Here is a 15,000-nt window from a genome sequence, read left to right as displayed (position 1 = left end):
ATTGGAGCTGGAGATTTTTAGGGGGAACCTTTGTTCTGGCTCTGCTCCCCCACTGAGGAGGGGTTCGATCTGATTTTAGTATTTGGGAGCTTATGGTCTTTTTTCCATTTCATCCTCCTGTTTTGGAACCAGATCTTGATTTGTCGCTCAGAAAGGCGCAGCGTGTGCGCAATTTCCACTCTGCGCCTGCGGGTCAGATAGCGGTTGTAGTGGAACTCCTTCTCCAGCTCCAGCACTTGCTGCCTGGTATAGGCTGTGCGGGAGCGCTTGAGTTCTCCTCCTCCAGAATAAGAGCCATTGACTGCAAGAGAATCACACACAATACAGGCTCTATTAGAGGTGGACGCTCACTACTAAAAGTGGATTTAAAAAAAAAAAAAAGTAAAAAAAAAATTGTTGAGTGCAATTTTTCTGTCCCCCCTAGCTATAAATTATATATATATATATATATATATATATATATATATATATATATATATATATATATATATATTAAATGATCTTTATGTAGGTGTGCATAGTCACCAAAGTGTGTGTGTTTATAAAAAAAAAATACATAACATTGATATCTATCTATATAGATAGATAGATAGATAGGAGATAGATAGATAGATAGATAGATAGATAGATAGATAGATAGATAGGAGATAGATAGATAGATAGATAGATAGATAGATAGATAGGAGATAGATAGATAGATAGATAGATAGATAGATAGATAGATAGATAGAAAGATAGGAGATAGATAGATAGATAATAGACAGATAGATAGATAGATAGATAGATAGATAGATAATAGACAGATAGATAGATAGATAGATAGATAGATAGATAGATAGATAATAGACAGATAGATAGATAGATAGATAGATAGATAATAGACAGATAGATAGATAGATAGATAGATAGATAGATAGGAGATAGATAGATAGATAGATAGATAGATAGATAGATAGGAGATAGATAGATAGGAGATAGATAGATAGGAGATAGATAGATAGATAGATAGATAGATAGATAGATAATAGACAGATAGATAGATAGATAGATAGATAGATAGATATTCCCTGATTCCTAGTTACACGTTAGCTCTGAAGTTTTTAAAGTGACAGGATGCAGTGAAAGTTTACCCAATCTGCCACTTAAACGCAAATTAGAAATAACATAAAAGCTTAATGTAGGAAGGGGCCACAACACTAACTAAAAAAAGAAGGAGGATGGAGAAATTGGAGGAGGATGGTAAAGTGTACATCAAAGGCAGCTGGCCAAACAGAGTCATAAAAATTTATGGAGGATGTAATTATACTGCCCTGCAAACAGGAGATCGTAAATTTTAAAAGGACACACACACAATTTCCAAAGTAGGAAGAGAAGAGACAACTGGCGCACTTACCAGTAGAGAGGTGCGCCTTTTTCATCCAGGGGTAGACCACTGGGTTCTGGCAGGAGGACTCTGAGGGCTTGGGATCTGAGGACACTTGGCTACAGGACGAGGGGGACTTGGTCTGACTCTGATGCTTGTCTTCAGGAAGCAGTCCAACTTGTGGGTGAGTCGGTGGAGGGATGATGGAGGAGGCTGGAGGTCCGGAGCCCTGGCAGGAGGAGTAGTGCTGGCTGGTACAGGCAGTTCGGGGGTAGGTCGCCCCATGCTGGAAGCTGTTCTCTCTCTTCTGGCTGCAGTAGTACTCTGGAGAGGGGCTAGGCAGGTAATCTGTATGGGAATATTCCTCACACGGTGGAAATTTGGGGTCCACATAATTGGAGCTGATCAAAAACGAACTCATGGTCATTTATTTGTTTGAATTTAACCCAAAAGCCATATACAATTTATTCCTGTAGTCCTGCTCGTTTTCCTGTTTGGTAAAACCCTCCTACTTTACTGTCAAGTGAACAAAGTTGAGTTTGCATGTGACACCAGGAGCCAATAGAATCCTTCCCACCATCCCCGGATAAGGAAACGTGCTCCATAGCGCAGTCAGGTTATCCAAAAAAAAAAAAAAAACACCCACCCCCTGAAAGAAGCCAGCTAGAGTATTATATACCAGGTAGAGTGTACCCCACTAGTGACCTCTGTCCCTGTCCATCATCAACCAAAATAAAATCTCTGACCACTAGAAAATGATATTTAAAGTGAAGAAGAAGAAGAAAAAAAATAAAAAGGCGCAGATTGCAGCTGCAGTTGGCGCACTGGTCTGTCTGGAGTCTGCAGACAGAACTTTAGCTGGCAGAGACAAATATGTCCTGCTCTGGATCGATAGAAAATTCATCAACTAATTCGGGATACTTGCTTTACTAAATTCCATTTAGGCACATTATTAAATTGCCTATTGCAAGTCACTGGAGCACAGTATGGGGAGAAATAGAAGAGATTTGTCGCACAGCAAAATGAATGTTCTAGCAGAAGAGTCATGCATTATTATATTACTATCAAGTTCTGGAACTATCTCAACAAGCAAACTACATAAAACACTTCATAAACAGCCCAATTCTCCTCAGATTTATTTTTTTTTTGCGCCATCTTTGCGCCTGTAGCGTTTATGTCAACTGCATATCCCCCCAGACACGAATTTGTGAAATGATTGTGCTCACACAAATTCGGATCTACAGGGTACATACAGAAGACAGACATGATCTTCTCATTGCTTCCTGGCAGATCCAATGAAGGTTATTAGGACAAGTGATCCCAGCAAATCAATGAATAAATAGTAGTATAGTCAGACCTAGAGGAGAGAAGCCACATGGAGCCATAAATAAAGCGCTGGCCTCAGGTAGGGAAGAGGATGGAACTTCCCACCATAAATATCTCTGTCGGATATAACACATAATGATATGAGGAATATATACAGGATGACATTACACCTTCATAAACAAGCAGTAAATTAGCTGAATACTCCTGAGCCAGGCTGCTATCTGTGCACAGAGCACCCAGAGCTGTACATAGGGCTGTATGATACATCATCATCCTCTAATCTCCCACCATTATTGCCAGAATCACCATTTATAACTCTTCACCAAATTATTCCAGAAATGACTCAATGAAGAGACTAGGAAGACTATAGGCTACTGACACATACAGTACATATCAAGCTACAGAAAAGAACATAAAATAATACATCAACAGCAATGGGACAATCCATATTTCTTCACATACAGGGTCTATTCCTACCAGGGAGTGTGCACAGATCAGAATACATTTATACATGGAAACGAGAAAGATAGATTGTCTGCATGGCATTTCTGTATACATGAGACATACAAGCAGAATAGATTTTATTTCTATTTAATTGTTACATAGTAGTCGTGTTTTCTATCTATCTATCTATCTATCTATCTATCTATCTATCTATCTATCTATCTATCTCCTATCTATCTATCTATCTCCTATCTATCTCCTATCTCCTATCTATCTATATCTCTCATTCCTATCTATCTATCTATCTATCTATCTATCTATCTATCTATCTATCTCCTATCTATCTCCTATCTATCTATCTATCTATCTATCTATCTATCTATCTATCTATCTCCTATCTATCTATCTATCTATCTATCTATCTATCTATCTATCTCTCTCCTATCTATCTTTCTATCTATCTTCTATTTATCTTCTATCTATCTATCTATCTATCTATCTCCTATCTTTCTTTCTTTCTTTCTTTCTTTCTTTCTTTCTTTCTTTCTTTCTTTCTTTCTTTCTTTCTTTCTATCTTTATAGATAAATACCATCTCTTCAGTCACTACTTATGTCACCATTCAGATTAGGCCTGTTGAATTGTTCTTTTATGTTGGACTACAGTAACTTTTACTTAACTTACGTGTTGCAGGTTACAATGTTCCTAATAGCAATTATTATTATTATTATTATTATTATTATTATTATTATTATTATTATTATTATTATTATTATATGTTGTTCTCTATCCAGTGCAGACCTATATACCTCCATGTACCTCCATGTACCTGCATGTGGGTTCCTCTACCTGTAGGATTCCCACCCCCTGCTGCCCCCCTCCACCTCTCCTGCTGCAGACCTGGTCACATACCTCCATCACTCCATGCCTCTTCCTGCATGTCTTTCTTCTTCCATAGAGTAAAATATTAGATGTCACTAAGCTCAGGGACTGTACACCACCATTGCCTCTGCTCCTTCTGTTGGTGCATTATATTAATAGCAGCAGCAGCAGCGCAGTACAAGGCTCTTCTCCTTGGTGTGCTCAGGCTCAGGGGCCTTATGAGCCCATTGGTAACACAGATCCCCAGTTTTTTTGGGGGGAATTAATCTCATAGTTTGTCAGTCTTTGTTAAACAGCGAGGCGTGGTGTGTGTGATAGCCGCTGGCATTTTCATATAGTTCCTACAAGCTGTGACCTGCGATTCACCCTGTCCTGGCCTCTCCCACTCCACTCACAGCCTGCAAGCAGCAGCAATACATCCATGCACATTGCTATATCAGGACCCATGGATCATCCCAGCCCTCCAACCAGGGGGCTTCTATCTACACTGACATAGCAGAGAATTAAAAACAACAACAACAACAACAACAACAACAACATGTTACTTTCTATGCAATGTGCAATCTTTGTATCATATAAAGAACATACAGTTTTATAAACTTTAGATGTATAGAAGGAAACAACAACAACAAAGCAATTTAAAATAATGAAGTTTACCCTTTGTTTTCAATACAAATAAAAATAAGTGAACATACATACATATATACATAGATACATAGATAGATAGATACATACATACATACATACATACATACATAAGGCTTCAATACCAGTAATGGTTCAATGGAAGTCATTTTGTATTCATGTAAAACATTGCATATCTAGGGAACACAAATCTTTCCCCCCAATAAATTTGTTTACAAGGTATTTATTATTATACACATTATATATTTAATTTGCCACTATAGACTAGGTTTCAAGGGTGTGAATAATAGAATGTTGTAGTGTAGCAGTTTAGTGGTTTTACAATTTGATGCTATAAAGTGTGTACAGCATAAAATTACAAAATGTGGCAATTTAATAGTTATAGTTGTCAATATAATGTATAAAACTATATAATATACTATATATACTATAGTAAGCACCTATTCAGTAGTGCTTTAGAAAATATGCATATGACAGTACACAGAGAATAATTCAAGTGAATAAATAATAATAGTAAAATAATAATTGATATAATAATATTATTAATAATAGTAGTAGTAGTTATAATAACAATAATTGGTATTATAATAGTAATAATAATTGATATAATAATAACAACAATAATTGGTATAATAATAATAGTAATAATTGAAGAAGAAATAATAATAATAATAATAATAATAATAATAATAATAATAATACTGGATTTATCCTGATTTATTATCTGCATTCCATTATTCCATATACAATAGCATCTAAATATGTCACAGAGTACTAGAAAATTGGGTTGTCCCTACTTTCTTATCCTATTTTGCTTTATGAGAATAAACCTCTAAAATATTATGTTTTTTTTCTTCCCCTTTTTCGGTTTAACCCCCCCCCCCCCCATTCTCTGTATATTTTTATTATTTGCATTATATTATTATTTTCTATTGTTTACATTACCTTTCTATTCATTAGTGATGACTGTGTAGTGCAATGTGTCATCCTAATCTGCATCTAATATCACCATCACCACCATTAGGGCATTACTGATATTGGTGGCAGGGGTCGTCACATTACTACTGGAAGTGCTATTTCTGGGGGTTCCCCTGACAACTCCATAAGCCCAGCATATTTACATTGCAGCTATTCTGTCCTGAGTTCCTCCTTTATTACAGACACAGATGATATTACACCAATATTCCTGTTCATTTGCCCATAATTAGCTGGTCCATATTGGATATGTGGTAATGAGAATAGGATGTATTGGATTTATAACCATGATTGCCTATTAGTGTATGTTTACTACAGTATATTACATTAATAGTGTGCAGAATCCACTGCATTAATCTGCTACACTGAATATGTGCCATATTACTGTACATGACACAGCTGTAATCTCCCTGTATACTCAGATCTAGACGTCATATTCGTTTGACACGTATTAGATTGTCATCCCAAATCCATTGTTTCTATAGTAGTCGGTGCACGTGCTGTACAATAGAAGGAACTGATCTGTGCTATAAGGACCATGGATCTATAGATCAGTGCAGCAGTGAATTACATACGTAAACTTTTGACCCTCCACTTCTTGACCTCAAGGGCCATAATAGGTTGCTAACAAGAAGCTGTCAGGCTGCCCTAAGGCTGGGGCAGACAGACCCTATCAGGAGCTCTCTATCTACTGCCCCTTCAAGTAAAGAGCTCAGATTTTTTTTATTTTTTTTTATTTATTTTTTTTAGACCTGTATGGAAAAAAAAGGAGTGAATAATGACAGTAAACATACAGGGATGTGACCTATAATATACAGGTATTTCCTTTCTACAATGGGATTATATTTTCTCCAAATCCAATGCATTATTACTATTGACATTTTTAGTTTTATCTAATATTCAATGTATTAAGTATAATAATAGAAGGAATAGGGGTATAAAATGTTTTAAGGTACAGGAATCAGCAGGGTGGTCAGTGTATTTATGCCCATAAACTGTTTGTGAACCTGGTCTAAAGCGGGCTCTGCTGGTCACTATGGGGTACTGCAAGTCACTAATCTGCAGTCCTAATAACCGTGACTGCATTGAACTTAGCCCCTTATTTGATAGAGAGTGAGGAGCTAAAAAAAAGTAATTTTTTTAGGCTACCTACATGTGACCTGGACCATAGAGAACCAAAAAAAAAAGAAGAAGAGAGGAATGGATGCTAGAACTGAACTGTACTATATATTTATAATCCATCCTTCCATTCATTCATTGTGATCATAAATATATATGTATTAGTGAGATCAGAATCCGGGGTCGGTGTGTCGGCCAGTGGCCCTTGTGGGTAACCATTCCCGGCAGTGGAGGGTGAGCTCTGCTTGGTTCTGTTCTCTGCACCAGACTGCTGACCTCGCAATGATCCCTCTCTCTCTATGAATAATTGATGGGGTATGTGCAAAGCTTCTCCCATTCAGAATGCAAACCCCATTATCCTGCCAAAATGGCGATTTAATCGTTTAGAATAGCTGCGCTTTTTTTTTTTTTCAGCTCATTTGTGCCCCCTTTGCTTTTCATTTGATATTCCTAATTAAATCGCTTAGCAGATTTCCATCACCTACTTCTACTAACCAGCAAATAAAACATCTCCCTCCACAAACTTCCCTGCATTAAGAGCAAAAGAGGGAGAGTTTGGTAATTATAGAAACGTTAATTCTCGGCAGAATGATGATGATGATGATGGAGGAAAGGTGAAGGAGGGTTCAGGGTACAACAGGCGGCCTGGGGGTGAAAAGTGCAGCGTTCTACTGCAGTGCCAGGGACTGTGCCCACCACTGCAGTCCTGCCAGCCAGCAGACTCATCCTTTATACTAATGCAAACCTGATACAAATACTGGGAAAAAAATCAGGTTAACGAAAATATATATACGAACGAACGAATAGCTAGTAGATATATGATAGATAGATAGATAGATAGATAGATAGATAGATAGATAGATAGATAGATAGGAGATAAATATATGAAAGATGATAGTAGATAGATAGAGAGATAGATAGGAGATAGATAGATAGATAGATAGATAGGAGATAGATAGATAATAGATAGGAGATAGATAGATAGATAGATAGATAGATAGGAGATAGATAGATAGGAGATAGATAGATAGATAGATAAGAGATAGATAGATAGAAGATAGATAGGAGATAGATAGATAGATAGATAGATAGATAGATAGATAGACAGAAGATAGATATATAGGAGATAGATAGATAGATAGATAGATAGATAGATAGATAGATAGATAGGAGATAGATAGATAGATAGATAGATATATAGATAGATAATAGATAGATAGGAGATAGATAGATAGATAGATAGATAGATAGATAGATAGGAGATAGATAGATAGATAGATAGATAGATAGATAGATAAGAGATAGATAGATAGAAGATAGATAGATAGATAGATAGATAGATAGATAGATAGATAAATAAGAGATAAATAGATAGAAGATAGATAGATTCCACACTAATAGTCATAAAAAATTTCTACCAGCAGAAGAGGAAACAAATAAAAATCCTTTGTGTCTGTTCAGCCATATCCTTGCTTTCCTGTTTATTCTATCCTCATGGAAGAGTGCACCTAGAGATGTGTGCCCCCCCCCCCCAGACTCCCCTCATCCTGCCGCAATCATCTGCAGTCTGGGTGATTAGGAGCTGCAATGTAGAATTTGCCCCTGATTGCACATTCCGTCTATTAAACTCAACTATAAACAAATTAATGAAGAAAAAAAACAAAACAAAAAAAACCTTTATGCCTTCAACAAATTTAGCACACTATTCCTATTGTAATTTGACTCGCTAAACGACCCTCAAAGATGATTTGTCATCTGTAATTCCCCACTAAATCCATTTCTCCTGACATGCAGTGTTGGGTGAACTTTGAGAACAGATGTCGCATTCCCAAATCTAAATTCTCGACTGTAAAATATCCTATGCAGTCTTCTATCTCTATGTCACACACATGTGCCACAACTTTATCTTGACAAAAATAATAATAATAATAATATTAAAATATTTATCGTTTATTATTATCTATCACCACGAACGATCTTTTCGACTGACGAAAAAGATGATGGTGTTTCATAGAATTCTACTCTAATCTACGATACAGAATGAACTCTGTGTGTGTGTGTATACATATATATATATATATATATATATATATATATATATATATATATATATATATATACATATACACACACACACATTATATGTCTATAGGCTCCATGCGATTTCTTTAATAATACAGTGAATGATCGATCATTGTCATGTCTACAAGCGATCCACACACTTTCAGACAATTCTGCATATTTTTTTTTTCGTAGCCTCATTCATCACTTTCCCTCCTATTCAATAATTTGCTGCATCTCATTACATATGCATGAATATATATATATATATATATATATATATGAAACTTACTTTTTTTGGTGGCCAGATCGTGCCTCCTGTGCCCTGAGCAGTGCTCCTGCAGTGTGTGTCCTTCCCTGTAGCAGCTCATCTGCAGCAGCAGCAATCCTCCCTGGCTGAGTCCCTCACAAGCCAGTTAAACTGTCACTTAACATTGTGGAGAATGTGAAATATATTGTACATTGTCAACTCCCTAAAACCATAAACCTAAGTTTATGGAGCTCACGTGACTTTTGAGAGCCAGTGAGGGGGTATCTGTCTGAGGTCTGGGCCATTTTTACGATCTAACTTCTAGATAAAACCGTACCCATTTGACATGTAAATGTCATACCTACTTTGGGTGTAGTTTGCCTCTGCTAAAATAGCAATAGGGATTGGGATGGTATAGCCTACCCCCTAACTCCACCAGAAGGCCCAGCAGGACTGGGGTAAGTGCTATCACCTCTGACTTCTGATTTCTACTTGTTGGTGTGAGTGGAGTGTGCCTTAGTGAGAATGTACTTGGGAAGTTTGCAGAAACTTTTTTTTTTTTTTAACTTAAAATAACACAATTATTTCACCCTCCCATGTTGTGACCTGAACATACAATGAAGAAATGCGCAGCAGGATAGAGGACAGTATAGAATAGACACGACACATCTGGCAATTAGAGAAACTTTTTTTTTTTCTATTTTTATTATTATTAATATTAATACAAATACAACAATGGATTGGCAAATCCCCAGGCAGACAGACAATACAGGTACCGCCAATAGACACAACATGTCACTCACTCCCCCCAACACTGACAGTAGCTTGTAATCCCTTGTAATAAGATAACAATTACACACAAAACCACCAAGCAATAGAACACAGAGCTGACATTGAAAAAAACACAATGCAATGGGGGGGGGGGGGTTAGTGCATCATGAAAGCCTACCTGTCCTGGAAAAAAAAAACTGTAAACATGGAACAACGCATCGTTTTATTCATATAATCATCATCATCATCAGTTATAAATAAGTTAGGACACTGAGGAGCTGGATGAACATGCCATGTAGTCCATAGAAAGCAGCAGGATACAGTCACAAACATGGAAGGTCACGGCGACTGAGCGCACTGTACACAGCTAGAAATGAGGGAGAAGGACGGGGGTGTCCTGGGCAGGAGCCACCATTGTCCTGCTAGAGGTGCCCAGAAAGTGCCACTAGAGGTGTCCCATATGGGTGCTAGGAGTGCAGTCCTGGCATGCCTGTCCCTGGCTGTCAGGGCTGGAAAGCGCTGCCTGCTGTGGCCAGGCTCATACTTTTCAGTTTATTGTCTTTTTTCCATTTCATTCTGCGATTTTGGAACCAAATCTTGATCTGTCGCTCGGATAGGCAGAGTGTGTGTGCGATTTCTATGCGTCTTCTCCGGGTCAGGTACCTATTGAAGTGGAATTCCTTCTCCAGCTCCAGGGTCTGGTATCGGGTGTAGGCTGTTCTCGCCCGCTTCCCATCAGGACCTGTCATATCTGCATGGGGAGGAGAGCGGTTATTAGGATAGGATTACCGCACCTGTGTGCACTGCCCCCCACTAGTCTGCCCTTTCCCCCTCCACTTTACGCCCTTTTCTATTCAGCTCTGCAGTCACCTCCACATCTGCGCTTTGCTCTTCTCACAGATCTGCATTGGACTACTGTCCCCCTCCCCAAAAAAAAAAATCTTAAATTTTTATTTTTTCAATTCTTTCCTTTTTATACAATTTTTATACAATTCTTTTTATCCATACCTTACAATATATATATATATATATATATATATATATATATATATATATATATATATATATATATATATTTCCTTTTCTTTCTTCTCTCTACAACCCTTGTTATAACCCTGTCCATACTCCCCCCCCTTCTATTACCCCCACACACCCTGGTCATCCCACATAATGCACCGTCCTTTTCCCTCATTGCCCGTTGTTCCAACTGACACAAACCTCTCTGCAGCCGTTAGGATTTCTTTTATGTTTACAAAACCGTTATTACTATTCTACCCGTACAGCTCCTGTATATCTGGATACTACTGGGGCTCGGAGCTGCACGAACCCTGAGCTTCCTCATCTCCTTGCCCCTGTGAAATTGAAAGTAAAAAGCATCGGTACCGTGACTGATGTGCAGCTTCCTCATCCAGGGGAAGATCTGTGGGGTCTGTCCGTCTGCAGTGGTCGCTCCAGGGGGGCTGCTGCCCTCTTGCTGTGCCCGGGCAGCGCTTCCTCCTCTCGGGGTGGCTTCCTCGGGGTCCGACGACGCACTGGTCTCTTCCACCTCTGTGAAGTGGCTGCTGCTGGAGGTGGTCGGGTCTGAGGGGATCTGCTCGCTCTTCCCCCCATGGCTCTGGGACTCTGGGGAGGAAAGGGGGCAGCTGGAAGCGGCTCGGAACCTGTTCTCCTGGGGTGGGAAGGCGCCGGTAGTGTCCCCATAGTGGTGAGTGCCGCCGCCGCTGCTGCCGGTAGCGCTCCCCCGGCTGACGCTCAGGTCCATGCCATTGTAGTTGTAAGCACCATAAGAGGTGGGCTGCATGCTGCCTGCCTCCCTGTAAGACCCGTTCACATTGCTGCTGCTTCCAGTGCCATAATTTAACACATGGTAGTCGGGGCCATTAGAATAGCGCCCTGAGAACGAGTTCACAAAGTAGGAACTCATTTGGGTGAATTTGGGAGGCTTGATTTGTGGATCACCCCGCGTCTGACGATTTATGATGTATTCATGAATTATAGCAATGCACTGTACTCCGTTTTTGCTATGTATGCGGCCAAATATGGGGGTGTGGGTGCGTTTGGAAATCACGTGCTTTTGTTGACCAGTCGTAAATTCTCACTGATGACCTCAAGAGGTAATTCATGCTCTATGGTTACAAATAATGACGATCTGAGAATCGTTAGGCCCGAGTCAATGTACAGCTTCCAAAAAGAAAAAATCATAGGGAAGCTGAGCTCTGCCTGTTGGCAGACCGCGCCACCTACCGGCAAGACGGAGCATTGCAGCGGGGTACACACCCAGAAAAATAACCCATTAAATGCCCCTTTTTATATATATATATATATATATATATATATATATATATATTTTTAGGTCTTAATAAAGACATATGTCTGTCTCACTCTTAATATAATTAGGCCAGATTAAATGTCGAAATATATCATTATAATATTCAGAGTTGCTTGATCCTACATTGAGCCTATTGTCTAGACTCATAAAACATCTATAATGATGTCTGGAACATGGAAAAAGAGAAAAAAAGAAAGAAAAAAGGAAGGATTTGGAATATAAAATATCTGTTTAAAGGCTTCGATCCTGATGTACGTGTACTAATCTATAGATTTATTCAACTAGTAGAACATCTGCAAATGCTGCTATTGTGGTGTCTTGAAGTAGCTATTTATTATTATGGTAAAAACCTTGTATAAACTGGGGATATAGGTGGGATAGGAATAAATTCGATCGTGTGAATAAAATGTCATTTTATATATATATATATATATATATATATATATATATATATATATATTAATATATATATATATATATTATATATATATATATTTTACAGGACTAGACTCTCAATGTCACTGTTGTGTTTATTCCAACATAGTTTTATATATATATATATATATATATATATATAGAGAGAGAGAGAGAGAGAGAGAGAGAGAGAGAGAGGAAACCAGGATGTGATAGAAATAAACCACAGTCTTTATTAAATAATCCAGAAGAAGAAGAAGAAGCCAGACTGTTGTCGTTCTTCATAGAAACGCCATGTTTTATTCCCAGTCATTTGAATCCATAATGCTAAATATACAGAGAAAATAAACCACAAGTATGCATTGTCCACAACATTGAATCAAATAGCCCAGACGAGCTGCCTAGCATTCATAGGAACAAGAGGGAATTGGATTAGAGGGCGCTGAGCTGCTGGAGCCTGAATTTCTCCATTCTCCATGATACTGTACCTCTCTCATGTTGGGAAAGTGCAGGAACACAGCCAGGGTTTTATAATGAGAACGGATGTTTGGTCAGTCGGAATTCCCAGGGGTGGTGAGCTACAAAATACAGACATAAGACTATTTGTGCTTGGTAATATAACATCACTGGGGCTAGATCTGATTCCATTCACTGGGATTATTAGCTAGCAGGGGTCCTTGTCATGGACAGGTCAGATCAGATCACTAGGCCAACCCCAACTACAAATAGATAGAATAGGAAGAGGGAAAAAAATAACAGAAAAGAGAAAGAAAACAACAACCACACACTGAAAACTAATAATAATAACAACAATTATCATAATAATAAAAATAGACCATTTCACAATGACTTTTTCTAGGTAGTATTTAAGTTTTCAGTAGACATGGAAATAATACACTAGACAACAAACTCAATATATGCCAAATCGTGCATGGAACACCTAGACAAATATATATATATATATATATATATATATATATATATATATATATATATATATATATTAGGGGCGTATTCCAGAGCGATGACAGTCAGACATATAGGTAGTTATAATACAGATAATCTGTTCTTTACCAGTCCTGTGTGCAATTATAATAATTTATTCAAGATACAAGGATTAGAGCGCATGTGGCGCTAGGTGTGCGCCTTTTCTTCACTCGGCGGCTTTCTCTTCTTCCCCTGCGCTCTGCACAGAAGAGTTGAGTAGTTTACTCTCCTTTTTCCACTTCATCCTCCTGTTCTGGAACCAGATCTTGATCTGTCGTTCAGTCAGACACAAGGAATGGGCGATTTCGATCCTGCGTCTTCTGGTCAGGTAACGGTTAAAGTGAAACTCCTTCTCCAGCTCCAAGGTCTGGTATCTGGTGTAGGTCTGTCGTCCTCTTCTTCCACTGGGCCCAAATACTGAACCTGAGAGAACAAAAAAAAGCTCTTATATTAGAAAAAGCTCTTATATTAGAAAAAGCTCGGTTTACTGCCTCCTGCTGTTTGTCACATAAATCATTTGTTGCAGTAGCATTAGACATGTCTGCAAAAGTCTACGTATATTCTGGTAGGGGACTATGTATATATATATATATATATATATATATATATATATATATATATAAAAATTATTATTACTATTATTATTATTATTATTATTATTATTTTTCCTCCAATAAGGATATGATGCTGAATATAAATATATATATAAATCCAAAAGTATATGTAATATATATATATATATATATATATATATATATATATATTATAATATCTATCTATCTATCTATCTATCTATCTATATATATATATATATATATTATATAAATATATAGCTTGTGTTTTACTACTATACATATTTTAACTTGAAATAACTGATCTATGCTGATTGATATATATATATATATATATATATATATATATATATACAGGTAGATTTTACCTATAGAACAGCTAGAATAATGGGGGGGGTGACTATCATTGTGACTCATAGGTTCTGCCTGTAAATTCCCATATTCTCAGCTCTGTGAATGCTCTGAGTTCTTAGCTCCAACCAGTTAGAATAATAGATTCGAGCATTTAAGTGATAATGAAATGTATTGATCGCCACAAGCTGTGCATTAATGGATACAGCACTTTATATCCTGACTAATGGGCGGCAGGTCCAGCTCCAACACACAACACACACAAACAAACACAACACAGAAGGAAATGTGGCAGCCTCAACTCTGCAACTGGTAATAAGTCACTGAGCTAAAGTATCATCTGGGAGTGCTTCATTACACTAAACTTTCATTACAAGTGCATGCCTTCAATGGTTATAGTGTATACTTACAGTATGCTTATAGAGAGGATGATGGGTGCATGTCTTCAATGGTTATGGGTTCATGCCTTCAATGGTTATAGTGTATACTTATAGAGAGGATGATGGGTGCATG

At 37.7% G+C, this 15,000-nt stretch overlaps 4 protein-coding genes across 7 annotated transcripts in view; all 4 read right to left on the bottom strand.

The window, feature by feature from the left end:
* HOXB4 (homeobox B4) overlaps positions 1 to 2,430 on the bottom strand; it is a 2,843-nt gene extending 413 nt beyond the window's left edge. Inside the window, exons 1-2 of the mRNA XM_069953685.1 lie at positions 1,394 to 2,430; positions 1 to 301 (exon numbers count right to left, since the gene is read on the bottom strand). The exon at positions 1 to 301 is cut by the window's left edge and continues 413 nt beyond it. Coding sequence (XP_069809786.1) covers positions 18 to 301; positions 1,394 to 1,790 — 681 coding nt within the window. The 5' untranslated portion in view covers positions 1,791 to 2,430 and the 3' untranslated portion in view covers positions 1 to 17. The remainder of the gene's footprint in view (positions 302 to 1,393) is intronic.
* HOXB3 (homeobox B3) overlaps positions 1 to 15,000 on the bottom strand; it is a 46,831-nt gene that overhangs the window by 26,456 nt on the left and 5,375 nt on the right. Inside the window, exon 1 of one of the 4 annotated variants that reach the window (XM_069953678.1) lies at positions 9,106 to 9,173. The exons of 2 other annotated variants lie outside the window; for them this stretch is intronic. The gene's annotated coding sequence lies outside the window, so the exon portion shown is untranslated. Of the gene's footprint in view, positions 1 to 4,043; positions 4,211 to 9,105; positions 9,174 to 15,000 lie in introns of those variants that run through there. One more of the 4 variants, XM_069953679.1, reaches the window with a different exon arrangement.
* On the bottom strand, positions 9,960 to 11,926 carry HOXB5 (homeobox B5). The gene is made up of 2 exons (XM_069952634.1): positions 11,218 to 11,926; positions 9,960 to 10,585 (listed from the first exon to the last, which is right to left on the bottom strand). Exons 1-2 carry the CDS (start codon positions 11,756 to 11,758, stop codon positions 10,338 to 10,340), a joined length of 789 nt encoding a protein of 262 aa, XP_069808735.1. The 5' UTR covers positions 11,759 to 11,926; the 3' UTR covers positions 9,960 to 10,337.
* HOXB6 (homeobox B6) overlaps positions 13,536 to 15,000 on the bottom strand; it is a 2,961-nt gene continuing 1,496 nt past the window's right edge. The window contains exon 2 of the mRNA XM_069953683.1: positions 13,536 to 13,987. Within this exon, the coding sequence (XP_069809784.1) occupies positions 13,731 to 13,987 (257 nt within the window). The 3' untranslated portion in view covers positions 13,536 to 13,730. The remainder of the gene's footprint in view (positions 13,988 to 15,000) is intronic.

Source organism: Dendropsophus ebraccatus, chromosome 14 (assembly GCF_027789765.1).
Source record: "Dendropsophus ebraccatus isolate aDenEbr1 chromosome 14, aDenEbr1.pat, whole genome shotgun sequence".
Classification (NCBI taxonomy): domain Eukaryota; kingdom Metazoa; phylum Chordata; class Amphibia; order Anura; family Hylidae; genus Dendropsophus; species Dendropsophus ebraccatus.
This window is presented reverse-complemented; position numbering and strand designations above follow the sequence as displayed.

Excerpts from the sequence above, each read along its gene's own strand:
- HOXB5 (XM_069952634.1), bottom strand. The coding sequence starts at position 11,758 with ATGAGTTCCTACTTTGTGAACTCGTTCTCAGGGCGCTATTCTAATGGC. Across the intron at positions 10,586-11,217 it reads GAAGCTGCACATCAGTCACG|ATATGACAGGTCCTGATGGG; the intron begins GTACCGATGCTT and ends CTCCCCATGCAG.